Source organism: Eutrema salsugineum, unplaced genomic scaffold (assembly GCF_000478725.1).
Source record: "Eutrema salsugineum unplaced genomic scaffold, Eutsalg1_0 scaffold_2, whole genome shotgun sequence".
Lineage (NCBI taxonomy): Eukaryota > Viridiplantae > Streptophyta > Magnoliopsida > Brassicales > Brassicaceae > Eutrema > Eutrema salsugineum.
This window is the reverse complement of record NW_006256829.1, coordinates 8,235,250-8,252,367: the sequence shown is the minus strand read 5'-3', so window position 1 is coordinate 8,252,367 and position 17,118 is coordinate 8,235,250. Positions and strand designations below refer to the sequence as shown.

The window sequence follows — 17,118 nt, the reverse complement described above, 5'->3', positions numbered from 1 at the left end:
GCTTGTACTGGTTTCTCGCGTTTGTTCCGTGTGTCATATTCTTTTTTTTATGTTTCATCGATGATTCAACATGTTTTTGACTTTGATGTGTGCTTATTGTGGAATTAGAAATTGCAACTTTTAACTGTTGTTTGATGCAACACGAGTAGAACAGATAATTTGAACTTTGAAGCCAATACAATACCCATTTTTGATACAAAAAACCATATTGAAGCTCAGTGAGTAGCCTTTCTTCTTTTCAACATGTTCACGAGTGAGCGGGGAAAGTTTCTCATTGTCATCATTGATCCGTATATGATATTACATGACATAATGTGCTCGTTACTTGCTTAAAACTTAGAAGTTTTAATTAGTCTGTGGTGTGAAACACTGCAGCTGATATGATCATCTGACTTAAGAGATGTGAAACATCCAACCAAAGACAAGTTCTCTCTTCATCATTTTCTTCAGTCTCTCTTAACACTCCAGGCTGCTTCACCTCACTAATCACTCAACAGTGCCTGATAAGTGATAACAAAAACATAAGCCCATTGATAATAAAGCCAGATGTGTAAACTTATCGGCCCATTTCTAACAAAGATTTTACTATTCATCGTGTACCCTAAATTTGGATGGATCCCGTCTATAACTCTTTCTACTGAAAATCTCTCTCTGGTGATCGATCCTTTGTTCCGATCTGGTTTCTAATCTCACACACTTGTCTCTCAATGGATAACCACGCAATGGAACCTGGAGCTGATGATGATGATGACGTATTCGTGTTTCCGCCGGAGGTTTTGCAAGCGATTAATGAGGAAAACCAGCGTAGCCTCATCGTCAAGCTGCTTAATCCCAAAATCCAGAAATCGCGTGAGATTAGCGTCGCACTCCCAAAGGCTTGGCGATTTACCGGCTCGGTGAGAAGCATGACACTGGTCTATAACTCCGAGGTAAAGTTCATATTCGAATCAGAATCGGACCTTCTCTGGGTGCTTGATCAAGGGCCATGGACGTTCAAGGACTGGATGCTGGTGATCGATAGGTTTACCGAGCGGGAAAACCCTGATTTCTTGCGGTTCGTCAGTTTCTGGGTCGACATGTTTGGAATCCCTTGGGATTACAGACACTCTGAGGTGATCAAAGAGATTGGTTCTCTTTTAGGTCAAGTTTTGGAGATCGATAACCAAGGGCCTGTCGTGAGAGCACGGATTCGAATCGATGTTGTTAGTAAAGATCTGGATTTTGTGAGGCGTGTCATTTTTGGGAGATATGCTGAGCCTGTTGAAGTTAGGTTTGTTTATGAGAAGCTGAAGATGTTTTGTCAAGCTTGTGGGAGTCTTACTCATCACAAAGCTCTATGTCCACGTCCTAGAACCAACCGAGTCTGAAAATTGAAGCTTTTGGTTTTTGGGAATCGATTATAAGAATTAAGGAGCAGCAAGAAGGAGAACCTCAAGAACCTATTTGGAGTTTTGCAGTAAGTCTAATGAATGTCTTTTATAAGTTTCTTTGTATGCAATGTTCTGTATATAGCTTAGTACCATTATATGCGTTGGTAGTAGGTGTTTTTTTTGGGATGATATAACATTTCGTATGTTAATTAAGTAGTTGGTATGGCGATCTTGGAAGGAGACAATAGAGGAGTATCTATGTTAATAACTCTCTTTGACTTGGATCACGTTTAAGAATGGTTTGTGATTGCTTTTGAAAATATATTTCCTTTTGTGGTTGACAAATTGAACCGTATAAGATGAATAGAACACAAACCCATTTGTTTCTTCAGCAATAAGACTTCCCACTTCACTAGGAAGGCAGATCACACGTAGCCTTCAGCATTATGCTCTTCCACTGTCTATTTATAAGCAAAATATTAGAGCACAAGCGAATTCATTATTATATGAGAGCATGATCACTATCTTCCCACTTATTAGTTATGAACAGAGCTCAGTAATTAAGGTGGCTCGTTGGCTTTTGACAAATATTAAGGTGGTTCCTAACAATCACAACACTCGGCCGTTATGCATCATATGTCATTCTCGTTGCAAGTTCTCTATCATCCTAAAGGAGCAAAAAGAAGACAATGGATACATCTGTTCCCGTTCATGTTTAATTACAAGAGAACATAGCCAATTCCTTCCAATATTCTGTATTTTCTTGGTAGTGTTTATCGACTATTGCTTGAGTATATGAGTTTGATCTTAAATTTAAGGGTGATGAGAGGCTTTTAATTATTGTATCGCTTGATTCGTGTTCCTATTTAATTTGACGTTTATTTTGTTAGAACATTATCACTTTGTTTTGTAACATGACTAGACTTTTGTTTGGCTCGTCTGGATCATAAAAACTAATTGACATTATTTCCAAAATGTTGCTTCGAAATTCTATCTCAGCAAACTAATTAATATCCTCAAGAATTTTTTTATAGAAGAGTTTAATCAAAACGGAAGCATAGTTCTGATTTCGTTGGAAGTTATCTCAATAAACGACACGGAAGGTAATTCAAAGCCGTGGAGAGAAAAACCAAAACAAAAATAAAATATTTACTGCAAATTGGCTTCGCCCGGGTTCGAACCGGAGACCTTCAGTGTGTTAGACTGACGTGATAACCAACTACACCACGAAACCTTTTTGTCACTTTATCACCGTCTATAATAAAATACAAAAAACAACATTTATTTTAATATTTAAACCCTTTTACCTTGTCGGCTAATATTTCAGACTTTCGCTGGACTTTTTATCCTTCTTTCTCGTCGTCCCTTTCTCTCTATCTCCTCCGCCGTTCAAAAGGGAAACTTCGATCGAAGAACTTCCGAGATGGCGACTGGATTAGATATGTCTCTCGACGACATGATCGCCAAGAACCGTAAGTCCCGTGGATCAGGCCCCGCCCGTGGATCTGGATCCGGATCCGGGCCGGGTCCAACTCGCCGCAACAACGCTAATCGGAAATCCAACCGATCTGCTCCATACCAATCGGCCAAGGTCCAAATCCGATCTACATCTGCTCTCTCTTCTTCTTCTTCTTCTTCTCTCTAGTTTCGCCGGGTCTTTCTTCTCAGATCTGCCGATTCATAATGGAAATTAGACTCTTCGTTGACGTTTTCTTTATATTAAAAAAAAAACAAGCAATCGATTTTGGTGTTGATGAATCTCTCAAAGAGGAAAAAACAAAAAATCAAACAACGGATTCATTTGGTTGTATAGGCGCCGGAGTCCACCTGGGAACACGACATGTACTCCGATAGGTCAGAAGCTTTCCCTCCCCGATCCAGCCGTTCTTCCGCTGGAATCGAAACTGGAACGAAGCTCTACATATCCAATTTGGATTACGGGGTCATGAACGAAGACATCAAGGTGACAAATTCCTTCTTTTCTCATCTCTTTCGATTCTCTGCCTCATTAGCAATCACATGTTTAGGGTTTTTGGAATATAGGATCGTATCTGTCTTCAAAGTGCAATCAAAACTTTTATCTGTCTTCAAAGTGCAATCAAAACTTTTACTCTTATGTTCCATGTACCGTTTCTTGCATTATCTATTCCGATTGTTCGTTAGCTTTTTGCTTTCTGTGCATTTGGGAACATATTTCAAATGATATTGAATCGGTTCGTTTCATGCAGGAACTGTTTGCTGAAGTCGGCGAGCTTAAACGCTACACAGTCCATTTTGACAGGAGTGGAAGATCAAAGGTACACCTTTGTTGTTCAACTTTGCACATCTTTGACCTATTTGAGTCCTGAAGACTAAATCTTGTAAGCTACTTATACCATTAGGGAACTGCTGAAGTAGTGTTCACTCGGCGTGGCGATGCACTCGCAGCTGTGAAGAAGTACAACGATGTTCAGCTGGATGGAAAACCAATGAAGATAGAGATTTTGGGGGGCAATCTTCAAACTGCTAGACCCGGAAATTCAAACTTTAATGGTTCAAGACGGTAAGATTATGCACTGGTCACTATGTATTTATACATACAATCTTGTTAAGTATATTGAAAGTGTATATCTTGCTGGTTTAACAGAGGAGGTCAAGGGAGAGGTGGTCAACAGCGTAGTGGTGGTCGTGGTGGAGGTCGTGGGGGTGGCCGAGGTGGTGGTCGTGGAGGGCGTCCTGGTAAGGGACCTGCAGAGAAGATATCTGCTGAGGATCTTGATGCAGATCTTGATAAGTACCACGCGGGAGATATGGAGACCAACTGAGGAATGTGACTGCTCTTCTCGAACCGCAAGATGCAGAGAAGCTATAGAAAACTTTTGCCAGAGGCTTTGTCACTTAGCCTCATGGCCGTGTGTTGTTTATTTGTTTCATTAGAATGACTCTTTAGATTCTGCGGATCTTACGTTTAAAGCTTGGAATTGTTCTCTAGCTTAATACCCTCGAGTAAAAGGCAGAGGAAGGATCATTTAGTTAGGTTTGGTTACAAGACTCCGTTTATGATCGTTTAGTTGTATTTTATCTCTTATGGGAAAAAGTTATTCAAGTCATGCCCTTTACTTTTATTATTAACGAAGAGTTTTGATTGATTTGGGTGGACAAAGAAACCGAGTTTTTTTTTGGCTTTATAGCCATTGGAACAAAATTGTTGAATAGTGTTGCTCCCCGTGAGGATTTTCAGAACCCAGTCTTCAACGTTGTATGTTAATCGAGTCTTAAGTTGAACTTCTTAAGTTTTTCTTTCTCACTTTTGTTTCATCTATGTCAAATTGGTACATCCATGGATGGATGGTGAATTTTTTAGTGGGTTATTACACATCCAATACAATTAAAAACAGAAGGAAGACATGTTCATTCCTTCAACATAAAAAAGGCGTTTTGGTCAGAATACATCATCCTCTATAGCAAAATAACAATTTAACAATGACAACAGAACACGTCAAAAGCTATTCTATGGGATCTCTCTCAAAACGGATTATGTTCTCCATAGAAAGCAATACAGGTGAAGGTAAAGTTCTCTGGTTTGCCTCTAATGACCAAAGACACATTATATACACAAGGATTGGATTCCTGCTGCAGGCTTCATCATAAAAGCTATTTAGCTCTGCCTTGGCTTTTCTCGCTGTGAAAAGATGAGCCTTACGAGAGAATATAGTACCGCTTTAATACAAGAAACCACAAAGTTCCAGCACGAGGATGGCCAGTACCACGGATATAGCAGCCTGAAAAATAGACTAATGAGATGCCTCGGGTAACGCCCGACCTGCAAGACAAGAGTATCAAATTGTTACAGGCCAAGCCTATATATATATTTGTGATCTAACTGCAACAGTTGGCACATCGAATGTGCAATTTTTTTGGGATTGTTTTGCTTAGCTTCGGGTGCTTTTACATTTTTATGAGGTGGCCTAAACTATTAGATGATATTTCTTTGAACAAGCACTCCTACGCTGGATCTTCCAATGAAAACAGTGGGTTTAAAGAGGGAATACTCACCGGAAAGAGGGAATCCAAAGCATCCCAGGCTGCATGACGAACAGCTCTTGTTGGGTACATTGGGCCTCCGGGAGAGGTAAAACTGTACAAACATGCCTTTAACCTCGTGCTAGTGGTCATTCTCAGTTCCATACCTGCAGATGTTATCCAAAATTGCTTTAAGTTTTGACTCCATGTTAGAGGCAGCATCTAACTAGAAGAGAGAAAGGTACCTTGAAGAATCTTCATCTGGGAAAGATAGTGTAGCAGCACTGGTTCAACTTTCAGCTTTTGCAGCTGCACCACAAATAACATATTAAATGAGTGATATGTGGTTCATTCTTGAGAGAAATTTTTGTATATAGTCACAAAGCCTATGCTTCATACCTGATCAGTAAGTTCAATAACAAGGAAATCTCCTGGTCCTCCAACCAAGAAAGCATTTGGAAACTCTGGGAAATTCCTCAAGAAGCTGTCGAGTTTATCCACTAGAAAAAAGAAAAAAAACTGTCAGGGTACAAGAAGAAACGCTTTGGTTCCAACAAAAAGTTTTTAGAAAACAGTATACTACCTGAATTGTAAAAGAAAATGAACCTTGAGAGCAAGAGATACAGTTCCCTCTGAGCCTGAAATTAAGTACGGGAGAGTCAATCTCCAAACTGAAATCAGTTAAACCGTCATGAATAAAGAGAGGAACCACTTACCTGAATAGGAATTTTTTTCAATCTGATAGGCTCCAAAGCAACTTCCTCAAGAAGATACTAAGAGAACACGGAGACTGTTAGTTACAGTAGCAAATTGGCATGACGACTTGAGCGTGTGGTAGTGACAACCCGATCGAAAAGTACAAAGAAATATATTTTGCCTAAAAGATCTATCAGAGGCATCAAACAAGGTAACATAATAGAAAGAGGATGTGAATGATCTCTAGCATGTGTTATTTACATTTCTAGCACGAAGACCAGTGTTCGAAATGCCCTACTTTAAGTATCATAGTCACTTGGTTCATAAATCAAAGTTCCCTATATATGTATATATCAGAGGAAAAAAAGGTACCCGAAAGAGAGTTTGGAACCGTCTTGTATTTGTCTGGATGTCTATCCTGTAATTAAAATGGGTAGAGATTGTCACAATGCTTGGCGAGCCAATCGAATGTAGGAAGAGACTTGGAAAGATAATAGACAAATGCAACTACTACAGATACAAGTACATGACTGAACCTAACGAGGTATACACATTGAACCAAGCGATTCATATCGAGTGAAGATTAACATCTTACGATGCCAAAGATCAAAGACTTTACCAGAATACATTAGTTGCTCCCTGCACCAGGGCAGAAGAATACCGCAAGAGTATTTCTTGATTGTCAAGCTGAACCTCAAACAGCTGAGAAGAATTACAGAAAAATGTTAACATTATTAACACGGTAGATAAAATAACGGAGTACTATACAAATTTCATAGAGTAAACTCTGGAACTGAAAATAACACTGAAGCGAAATGGTAAAGGTAAAAAGTACCCATTTATGGAACAGAAGAGAGAATATGTGTGATGCAAACGACTGGCTCCACAGCTGCACCATCAAGTCAAGTATATCCTTCCCTCTCTCAGACACGTTCACATAATAATCAGCAAGGACGTCGAAAAAACATAATGGACCATCAGCATCTGCTTTATCAGAAATTACATCCTCTTCTTTGCTAAGGATCACATCTGCTTAAAATTCCAGCTCAAGAGTTAGTTCCCATTGTAAATTACTGGTCATTGTTCACCTCATTATCTCTAAAGGAAACGAGAACACTGAAAGCAGACTGATTCATGATACAATTCACCACATTTCTAGAGTGTTACCTTTGGCTCGTTCGTCGACCTCGAGAGCTATATCAGCAAATAAGTCCTGAAGCAAGTTGCGTGTTTGTGCTGGAGAGACAACAGCCTGGGAGAAAAGATTAACAGTCAAAAACCAAATTTATATTCTCGATTCGAGATGAACAAATCCAGAAATCCAGGCGTGAGTAACTGAAAACTAGCAATCAAAGGAACAAAAAAAAAATTGAATTGCATGACGATAATGGATATCAATTATCGGATTGCATGAACTTATATCTAGAATCGCAACCCGCAGATTCACATTGAAACACTAAACCAATTTTCTGAAACCCGGTTTCTTCAATCGCAATCATCAATCAAAAATCTGTGAGAATCTCTAATGCATGTTTCATATGCGAAGATCTAGCCAGCGATTTCGAAGAAGGTAAATTAAAAACAGATCAATACAATTGGAAAACCGCGATCTCTAGCGGAAAAGAAAGAGAGCTAACCCGTGTAAGCTTCTTCTTTATCTCTTGCGTAAGAGCTTCCAGATAAGCAGACCTCCGTGAAGAAGACGGCGATGAAACTTTCTCCATTCCAGAAACAATGATCCAAGAAATTTACCTCTTCGATCAATCGAGACAAGGAGATCGATTATGATTGAGTCTTCGTTTAGTTTATTCAAAAAATCAATCAATCATTGGGGTCTGAATTTAAATTTAAGGCGTGATGAGGCGTGAAGCAATTTCTGAAAACAGTAGTTGCTTTTTTTATTTCTTCCACTGTGAACTCGATAGAAAGGATATTGTTTATCCATCAATAAAGAAAGTATTCAAACGACGTCGTTAAACTCCGGTCCCGATAGATGACGTGTCACCCTGATAAACACGTGTAACCTCCTCACGCCCCTGGTTAATTAATTTGTTTTCTTTTTAAATGGTAAAACACATTTATCTGTATTTTCTCCTGAATTAAAATTACGTCGTCACTATGGGTTATTCGGATGAGTTTGATTAATGTCGTTTTGTAGCTTCTTAAAATTTGTTATGCACTACGACAATATAAACCATATCACCTTTCAAATTTTTTTCTTTTTTATTCATAGATCAAGTTCCATTATCACTCCCGGCAAAAAAGCGGATGTGTAAAATATTTATCATCCCAACTAAAAAAAACGAGAGGGAAAGTAAAGTTTACGCGGCAATGAGTAAGTTTGTAAAGCTAAACATGTAAAGTTTTGACCTGAAGTCTTGTTCTGATCCGACCTGCACATTGTTCTTTATGGGCCAGTGAATTTTATTGGGCTCATAATCTGGACTTGATGCAAATTAAATGATCGCTCAAACTAACGAAATGGTAAGCCGTAAGCCTAAGCCGCATAAGCATTAGTGGGAGCAAAATTTTTGCTGCAAAAACCGTCGATTACAGGTCGCAAAAGCAAGATTGACGGTTCACAAGTGTACATCTCGCAAAAATTGTCACATTCTCAGTTCAAAGCGCAGTGATCTTCAGAATTGTAAATTTGAGGATAATCAACAGAAATTTTACGAAATTACCAATGCATTGTTGAAACCTCACAGAAACCGAAAAGAAATACAAAGGCATTAGCTAAAAGGAAATCGATTCCAACTACATTTACTAAAATACCCCATTTCTGTTCTTGAAACCCTAGCTTACAGAGGAAATTGCAAAGTAAAAACAGATCTACACGACCTCAATCTAAGAAAATCCTCAACCGCCGAAACCATAGAGAGTCCTGCCTTGCCTCTTGAGCGCGTAAACGACGTCCATGGCAGTCACCGTCTTCCTCCTGGCGTGCTCGGTGTATGTGACGGCGTCACGGATAACGTTCTCCAAAAAGATCTTGAGGACGCCACGTGTCTCCTCGTAGATCAGACCACTGATACGCTTGACTCCACCTCTACGAGCCAGCCTCCGAATCGCCGGCTTGGTGATTCCTTGGATGTTGTCTCTTAGAACCTTCCTGTGACGCTTCGCTCCTCCTTTTCCCAAACCCTTTCCTCCCTTTCCACGACCCGACATGACTTTTGTTTTCTCGAGAAAATTAGCTTTTTCGCTGCTATGAAATGAGAGAATTGATTGTTTTCTGAGGAAATGATTGGACCGCGGTTGGTTATATACAAGAGGGGTTTTCTTTTGAACCATCAGATCTAATATTTAATCCAACGGCTCTTGATCCCAATCCTTGTCAAAATTGAGATGGCGTAAGAGCCGTCGATGCTTTTTAATCGACGGCTTTAAAGAGTGATCCGCGTGATAACCAAGTGTTTTCTTCAGTTCAGCTTCGGGATTTTCGTGCGCGGCTTTAGATAATATGCGCTTTAACAATATGTATATTTTTCTAATTATTGATTTTTTTGGTTCGGATTTCCCTATACGCAGCCGTTTCACAAATTGTCGACACGTCGAACTGTCGTAGTTAGTTTTTGACTAATAATAATCCATTGCTTAAACCCTATCGGAAAATCTCTCCGCCGTATATCTCTGAGAAAAATTGCGCGTCAAGCTCGCAATGGGGTTCTTCGACTTAAGCATTCCGTACAGTTACCCGCCATCATCAGGCGGGAAGGAAGTCGTCGTCGGAGAAAAATTGCGCGTGAAGCTCGCCATGAAAGCCATGGAACTGGGCTATGTTGGGATCGCACATAACCGTTCGATCGAAGGCGCGATGTCGAACAAGGACAGCTGTACGATCCCTCTTCTCACGCTTGGCTCTCTCGTCAAGGCCGCTCCTCGATTAGCTTCTTCTGTCGGATTCCATCGCGATTTGCTCGGCGTCCCGCGAGCTACTCCGTTTCGTCAGTACACTCGCGTCACGGTCAATGTGGAGAATAATGCACAGTGTCAGGGTTTGAATTCTGGGAATCAGGTTCTAAAGAGCTATGATATTGTTGCAGTTAGGCCGATGAATCAGTACACGTTCGATCATGCCTGTAAGAGTGCCGAGGTTTGAATTTCTGTCTCTTTGATTGAGATTTTTGTGTGGAATTAATCAGTATTTGAAGCTCAATTGAAGATTTTCTAGTTTGAGCTGGAAAATAACTCCTTTTATCTTGTTTGTTTTCCTCAAACCCGCTTGTAGGTTGATATTATTTCCATTGATTTCTCAAAGATGTCTTTCCGATTAATGCATCCCATTGTCAAAGCTGCTATTAAGGTTTGTGATTCTCGCAATCTAAGATTAGACATTGTTTCCTAATAGTAGAATCTGTGTGTATCTAATTGTTTTTCCTTGCTTCAACTTGATGAATTTTCTTATCGGCAGCGAGGGATATACTTTGAGATCATGTACTCTGATCTCTTAAAGGATGCACAGAAGAGGAGACAAGTTATATCGAATGCTAAGGTGAGAAACTTTGATGCATCAAGCCACAATTATCACATTGTATATTTGTAATGTGAGGGATGATTTTGTGTTACTCTTTCTGTGGAAATTTTTTGTGTGGTTGAGTTGATTATGTGAGAGTTTTCTATTGATATGCTTACACTTTCTTGTGATATGGCATGACTAGTTACTGGTGGATTGGACTAAGGGGAAGAATCTGATTATCTCGAGTGGTGCTCCTTCAGTCACAGAAGTTAAAGGTGCTTCTTCAGTCCTTCCTTCAGTCACAGAACTTAGAGGTCCAAACGATGTTATAAATCTCATGTCATTGCTTGGACTCTCTACGGAAAGAGCTAAAGCTGCCATTTCAAAAAACTGTAGGTAGGTATTCAGTTCTTCTAGCAATTGTGTTATCTGATGCACAAGGGCTTAAAATTTTATGTCATTGAGTATGAACATGTGGTTTGCCTTCAGGAATATGATAGCCAAGGTTTTGAAGAAAAAGCGGTTTCACAAAGAAGCTGTCAAGGTTGAGTTACTGTCGTCTAGTGAAACCTTTAGCCTCGAACAGCCTCTGTCTGGAGATTGCATGAAATGGGATCCCCTCTCAAGTGGTGAAGGTGACATGCTTTTGGCTGATCTCGCAAAGGCTTTTGATGCCACACGTGCTGTGGCGCACAAATCCTCCAAGGCGATTGATTTCACCTCTGTTGTTAATGGCTTGCCATCACATGGTTTCCGGGTTAAGGATATTGTAGGAACTGAACCTTTGACTCAGCCACCTGCAGCTAAGATGAGTGACGCACTAGTGCACAGTAATAAACAAGTTCCTGAAGTATGTATGGCTGATTCAGCTTCATGTGAGGATAATCTTCGGAAAATTGAAACCACTAGCCAAATTAAGATGCTGATATCTGAAGATGACAACAAAGTGGAACCTAGAACAATTACTCCCCTGAGGAAATGCAGTACCACCCAGGGACAGGGGCTTTTGGTACAAAATCAAGCAGCCGCATCCTTTACACTGGTAAGATGTACAAAGTCAAATGCAGCTCCTGATGTTAACATGCAGACTGAGTTGGTTTCAGAAGATAAATCAATGTCACCATCAAAAAGCGGTCACGGGGTCCCACAAAGTTCTGTTGAAAACTTAAACAGTGAATCTATTGTTGTTGATGATGAAGTTTCCGGGATTCCACAAAGTTCTATTGAAACTATTGTTGTTGATGATGAAGAAGTCTCCGTGGACAGAGATAGCAAAGGAGCTATTTCTGGTCATGCTAATATTGAGCACTGTGCATCCATTGAAGGTGCTGATAATGGGATGAAAATTGATGATTCTTCGGAAGCAAAACACGACGGGTACATGGAGGTGACAATGGAAGACCAGAAGCATGAAACAGGTGACAGTAGTATTAATCTTCATAAATTATCCTCTGAGACTACCGATTTGCTAAGAGAATCAGGTAACTCTCTCAGTACCGAGGTGGTTGAGCAAGAACATGACCAAGTATCAAGGTTAGAGTCCAATAAGGCAGAAGAGCTTGGGGAAGAGCTATCGGTTCAACACCACAACACCTTTGAGATAGCAACGGAAGACAAGAAGGAAAGCGAGGCAGAAATCGAAAGTAAACATCAAGCTCATGTCCAGTACTCTGAAAGAAACAATGCCACAAACTCAGGTATGAGATCTAAATTTTATCATTTGGAAACCTTAACATTACGCGCACGCAAGTTTTGGACTCTTATGTTATGTCAATCCATTGGTGAACAATGCAGGTAAGGCACGAGCTAAGAAGAGTAGAGTTCGTTTAGCGCAACTACGGCTATACAAGCCTTTTCTACTTCAATATCTATTTAAACGAATCAGTAAAAGAGGGAAACATAGAAGAGCTTGATGATTCTTAGAGGCTAGATAAGTTTTGTGCATTAGTTTAAACACACGAAAGTCTCGTGATTTTATTGCCCATCTTAAAAAAAGTGGGGGAAAAGAAAATTTCTAATTTATTTTCTAAAGTTTCTTCGTGTACTCGTGTTCAAGAAAATGTCTTTTAATTATTTTTTTACGGCAGAAAATGTCTTTTAATTAAAATAATAAAAAGGAAAAGAAAAAAAAAGTGAAAACATGTGGAGAGTCGGTAAATCTACCGCCGGCCGACAAATGTCGGGGACATGGTCGCCGGAGGGCCTACATCTCCTTCTATAGCCTTTGCTAAAGAAGAAAGACTGCTCTCTTTCCTTTTTCAAAACTACTTTGCTTAAACTAAATCAAGAAGCATTATTCTTCACGTTATTACTAATAGTCTAGCACTATCATTCCTCTGTTTTTCTATCCGAAAGTACTAATTAATACTTCTAGTCTATTATTATTATTTTAAAGAAAGATCTTTACATGTCGACAAAACAAAAGGACAGATTTTTCACATGATATTTTCGAGGACAAATATCGTTTCTTTTTGTATCACTATTGATGCCTTAAATTGATGATATTTATACTTCGTAGACGTGGGGTATTCAGTTTCGGATTTCGGTTAAGAGTTTTTTGGTTTAAGAAAAATATTAACAAGTTAAACCGATGTAGTAATAGATCGGTTTAGTTACAGAATGGGTGCGGACTGCGGAGCTTTAATCACATACAGTATATCCTTATTTTTCAAAACAAATCAACCTAGTATCAGCGGTATTTTTATTTTTCAGATATTTTTTTCTTTTTTGGTTGGGGTTCTATTAAAAAAAAATGTGTATCCTGTATCAAAATTCAATTTGATTTTCGATTAGGTCAAGTTTATGGTAGTTTTTTTTTTGTTTTGGACAATCAAGTTTATGGTAATCGTTTTAGTTTATTCATATTACACACTCCTAATCATGGTTCATTTGAACAAATACAATTATTATTTTTATTTAGTCGACGAATTTGGTTGATTACTTTCATTTACTTTATTTCAGTGGAACCTTCTTTGGTTTCTCAAAAATTTATAAGGTATAATGCATGATTGCTTTCGGAGATTGCTAGCTAGTACTTAGTAGCACGATGAGTAATCAACGTGAGAGTAATGAAATCATCAAAGTAACATGACCATGTTCATTACATGTTTTTCAATGCTAAAAGTTATCATCTTTGTACTTTCTGATTATTTTTGTAATCAAGTTGGTAAAAGAAAATTCGAACCATTAAGGAACATAATAAACTATCCATTAACTATTTACGGTCCCATATAAGTAATAATGATACGAAACGAAGAATATGTTTTAGACTTTAGTTGGCAAGAAAAAAAAAAGGATTTTTTTAATCATCTACAACTCACATATGTCGACTTTTAAATTTAAATGTGGGATATATATAAAAGCGACAATAATACAAACAACACAATTACACCACTACAAACTCTGAATTTTAATATTCTTTCTGCAATTTTGTTTTGGAAATCCTCTCTTTTTTTTTATCACATGAATTATACTTAAATTAGTGCATAAGTACTACACATTTTTTATACAAATCAGAAAATGTCATATAATCAGAGTTTGAAGGATTAAGAACCACATGCTCGTTCTAAATTTTATGTTGTTTATATTATATGTGTTTTAATATATGTGTCGTCTCCAAAATTTTGATATATATTACTGAATAAAACGATTTTTTAATGAAACAGAGAAACAAATATTAAAGAGACATTTTAAAAAGGTTGTATATTTATTTATTTTATTCGGTATATAAATATCGTTTTGTTTTGCCTTAACCTATATATTAATATCCCAATTGGAGAACTTTTTTTTTCTGTCAAAAGGCATCCCACCCAATTGGAGAACTTAGGGTCGAACTCCTTGCCATGCCTATAAGATTGACAAAGTGTTTATATACCACTCGTCCAATTTTTTCAGGCCAGTGAAGATCAAGAATTTAGCAAGATCTCCGAACAAAATACAAAATATTTTATTCTTATTTACAAAAAAAACCTACATGAGTTTAGCAACATGGAGCAATCTTTTAAACCAAAACAAATTAAAAGTGCCATATGTAAACATATAAGTATAAGAAAAGAAAAAAACATAAATATAATTACAAGAGATTAATTAAGGAAGTGATTAGCAGAGAAAGAGTCCAGAAACGATGCCCACGTGTCAACATCTCCAACGACGGCTTCAATAACATCAACTTGTTCTTGTTGTGACATCTCATCATTTCTTGCAAATCTTCCTCTTATTCTTGGCCTACTGTCCGCTAAGGTCTTCCTGCATTCATACTAATTTTGAAAAATATATATCTGTTAATTCCGCCTCAAAATCAATGTGGCATTTACATCATCGTTTATTAAGTTTCGATGTAAGTCATGTAACTAGTTATAGCCTATCGTTCATACAATTATAGCATTTTGCAGAAAACATCTAATTGAATATGAGAAACGGTTACTCTTAATCACTCGCATATGAATACTCTTAATCACTAGTTAGAAATAAATCTCCAACATTAATAACTTCCACGATGAAGTAACCCGGGAAATGTTTATGATATACGTGGACCTTCTCATTATAAAAAATAATTAATGGAGAATTGGCAACCGTGGAGTTTGATGTGTCTATCTCAAACGATTCCTTAAGACCAAATATGATGTGACATAACGTTAATTCTCATTCACATACTCATATAACTCAGTGTACTTTTGAAGTGATAAGAATGCTTGATATGATATATTGAGCCCTTTTTTGGTCAACGAACCATTTAATTTTGTAGTAAATGTGAATTCGTGTCTTAGAAAATTAATTTTATCTAATAAATTCGGAAAAAGGCGGATGGCTGAAGCTGAATGCTTGTATTTAAGATATATAGAATTCAATATTAGTTGATTACTTGATTAATGGAAAATATTAGAGGAAAATATATGATCGGTTAGAAAATAAAAGGATTGGCATCAATAAATGTGCAGGTGCATGTCACTGTTTAATACAACTACATGTCAAGTCTTAAAAAGTTTCCATGTGACACATATACATATTGAATATATAGTTATATATATATACATATATAGGAAGTTGTTCATGCAACTTTATGTGCTGAAGAACAATATGAATTAAAAGATAAATTCGTTCATATAACCCAAACATATGCTACAATAACTTCTCTTCCTATATGCGAATAAAATTCTTCAAATGCATATGAAAATTAAACACACAACACATGTTAAAGCAAACACAGAAACAAATGTAAAAATGAAAAAAAATTACCTTAATCCTCTTGTTGAAGTTCCTAAGGTTTCGTTTGCTACGATATTTTTCGATTTTCTCTTTCTTCTCCTCAGGACTATACTTATAGGCTTTGCTCATTCCTTCTATTATTGCATTGCTTTCACTCCACACCGCACTGGTCTCTCTTCTGCTACTCCTCTACACACATACCAAAACGGAGTCGTTTAAAATCTCAGTCTTTCTACCAAACATAAGTTACATAACATGAGTAAATGAGTAATAGGTTTGAATCAATATATGTCATGCAAGTGTGTAGTATATAGTATTACTTACGGGTAGATCTCCGGCGCTAAGGGCCCTTCTCACTGGCCCATCATGATCATTAACGAAATCGTGGGCCGTCGTCGCGAAATTACCGAAAAAGCCATTATGGCTACTCGCACTCCTCTGCATAATAAGACTATCTCCACCGCTCCCCATCGAGCTCGGCGAGTCGCAGCCGCTGCTTCCACCGCCATTCATGCCGGAATCAAAGTAACCAAACCCTGAAACCGTCTCTGCCACGAAAAGCGAGTGGTGGCTCATCATAAGAGGCGGCGGAGGCAGGAACTGAGGTTGGTGATCATCATGCGGCTGCAGAGGAGAAGCCACTATGTCGTCGGAGTATAGGAGACATGGACACGAATCGCCGGAGGCTATGGAGGTGCTGACGTATCCACACATGGCGGGCGTTTTTTGGTTGTGTTTATGTATCTTTGTGTGTGTGTGATGAGTGAGTGAAAGTGGAAGTGATCTGGTTTCTATTTAAACAGAGGAAGGAGAAGACAGAAGCTGATGCTGACGTCATTAATCGTCATCATCGGTCAACTGACTTAACCAGTTGACTTCTTTTGACTGACTATAATAGAAGGAATCTTTTAGTTATGAAAGAATTGCCTCTCGTTTTCAGGTCAGCTTCTCACCTGTCATTATTTTCATTTAGCATTTTTTTTTTGGGGTTAAAAGTTTATTGCATTTAGCATACTTGAAGTAAAATTAGATACAATTGGGCTGAAATGTCAAAAAAGGATAATTGGGTTGAAACTAAATAACTAAACGTTATAAATAATATTTAAATCTTTTTATATTTTTTAGTAACATTTAGAAATGTTTTTTGTCTAGACGATATACTTTTATCTTTCTATCTAATACTTTATTTCAAAATTGAATAAATTTAGCAAAAAAATATTTCTGATTTAACAACTGCAACAGTAAAAGGTAACGGGTGTTGTATAATGTATGGTTTTTTATTACGATACTTTTATTTATCTTAGTACATTTCTAATTCTTAATATTATCTTTAAGATGCTAGATCAGAATTTTTTTTTTAAAAAAGTATGTTAACTTGTAGCATAC

General features: G+C 37.8%; 6 protein-coding genes and 1 non-coding gene across 8 annotated transcripts; 3 read left to right on the top strand and 4 right to left on the bottom strand.

The window, feature by feature from the left end:
- Positions 1-632: 632 nt before the first annotated feature.
- On the top strand, positions 633-2,251 carry LOC18018516 (uncharacterized protein At4g02000). Its single transcript, XM_006400834.2, has 2 exons — positions 633-1,456; positions 1,966-2,251. The coding sequence occupies exon 1, from the start codon at positions 708-710 to the stop codon at positions 1,365-1,367; it is 660 nt and encodes a 219-aa protein (XP_006400897.1). The 5' UTR covers positions 633-707; the 3' UTR covers positions 1,368-1,456; positions 1,966-2,251.
- Positions 2,252-2,530: 279 nt separating this feature from the next.
- Positions 2,531-2,604, bottom strand: TRNAV-AAC. Its single transcript has one exon. It is a non-coding gene; the product is annotated as a tRNA-Val (tRNA).
- Positions 2,605-2,699: 95 nt separating this feature from the next.
- Positions 2,700-4,481, top strand: LOC18018515 (THO complex subunit 4A). The gene is made up of 5 exons (XM_006400833.2): positions 2,700-2,961; positions 3,184-3,333; positions 3,599-3,667; positions 3,752-3,912; positions 3,997-4,481. The coding sequence occupies exons 1-5, from the start codon at positions 2,794-2,796 to the stop codon at positions 4,172-4,174; spliced, it is 726 nt and encodes a 241-aa protein (XP_006400896.1). The 5' UTR covers positions 2,700-2,793; the 3' UTR covers positions 4,175-4,481.
- Positions 4,482-4,737: 256 nt separating this feature from the next.
- On the bottom strand, positions 4,738-7,962 carry LOC18018514. The gene is made up of 11 exons (XM_006400832.2): positions 7,706-7,962; positions 7,236-7,320; positions 6,904-7,097; positions 6,688-6,770; positions 6,441-6,486; positions 6,089-6,145; positions 5,956-6,010; positions 5,772-5,872; positions 5,618-5,681; positions 5,406-5,539; positions 4,738-5,172 (listed from the first exon to the last, which is right to left on the bottom strand). The coding sequence occupies exons 1-11, from the start codon at positions 7,790-7,792 to the stop codon at positions 5,008-5,010; spliced, it is 1,071 nt and encodes a 356-aa protein (XP_006400895.1). The 5' UTR covers positions 7,793-7,962; the 3' UTR covers positions 4,738-5,007.
- A 776-nt stretch (positions 7,963-8,738) lies between these two features.
- On the bottom strand, positions 8,739-9,299 carry LOC18018513 (histone H4). The gene has a single exon (XM_006400831.2). The coding sequence runs from the start codon at positions 9,237-9,239 to the stop codon at positions 8,928-8,930; it is 312 nt and encodes a 103-aa protein (XP_006400894.1). The 5' UTR covers positions 9,240-9,299; the 3' UTR covers positions 8,739-8,927.
- Positions 9,300-9,692: 393 nt separating this feature from the next.
- Positions 9,693-12,598, top strand: LOC18018512. 2 transcript variants are annotated; one of them, XM_024156181.1, is made up of 6 exons: positions 9,693-10,164; positions 10,300-10,374; positions 10,483-10,563; positions 10,730-10,923; positions 11,017-12,224; positions 12,322-12,598. In XM_024156181.1, exons 1-6 carry the CDS (start codon positions 9,730-9,732, stop codon positions 12,438-12,440), a joined length of 2,112 nt encoding a protein of 703 aa, XP_024011949.1. In that variant the 5' UTR covers positions 9,693-9,729; the 3' UTR covers positions 12,441-12,598. The 2 variants fall into 2 exon arrangements, with proteins under 2 accessions (XP_024011949.1, XP_024011950.1); XM_024156182.1 differs by lacking the exon at positions 12,322-12,598 and having other exon boundaries at positions 11,017-11,945; positions 12,022-12,210.
- Positions 12,599-14,554: 1,956 nt separating this feature from the next.
- Positions 14,555-16,481, bottom strand: LOC18018511 (zinc finger protein CONSTANS-LIKE 3). The gene is made up of 3 exons (XM_006400829.2): positions 16,057-16,481; positions 15,763-15,921; positions 14,555-14,783 (listed from the first exon to the last, which is right to left on the bottom strand). Exons 1-3 carry the CDS (start codon positions 16,444-16,446, stop codon positions 14,610-14,612), a joined length of 723 nt encoding a protein of 240 aa, XP_006400892.1. The 5' UTR covers positions 16,447-16,481; the 3' UTR covers positions 14,555-14,609.
- Between the last annotated feature and the right edge of the window lie 637 nt (positions 16,482-17,118).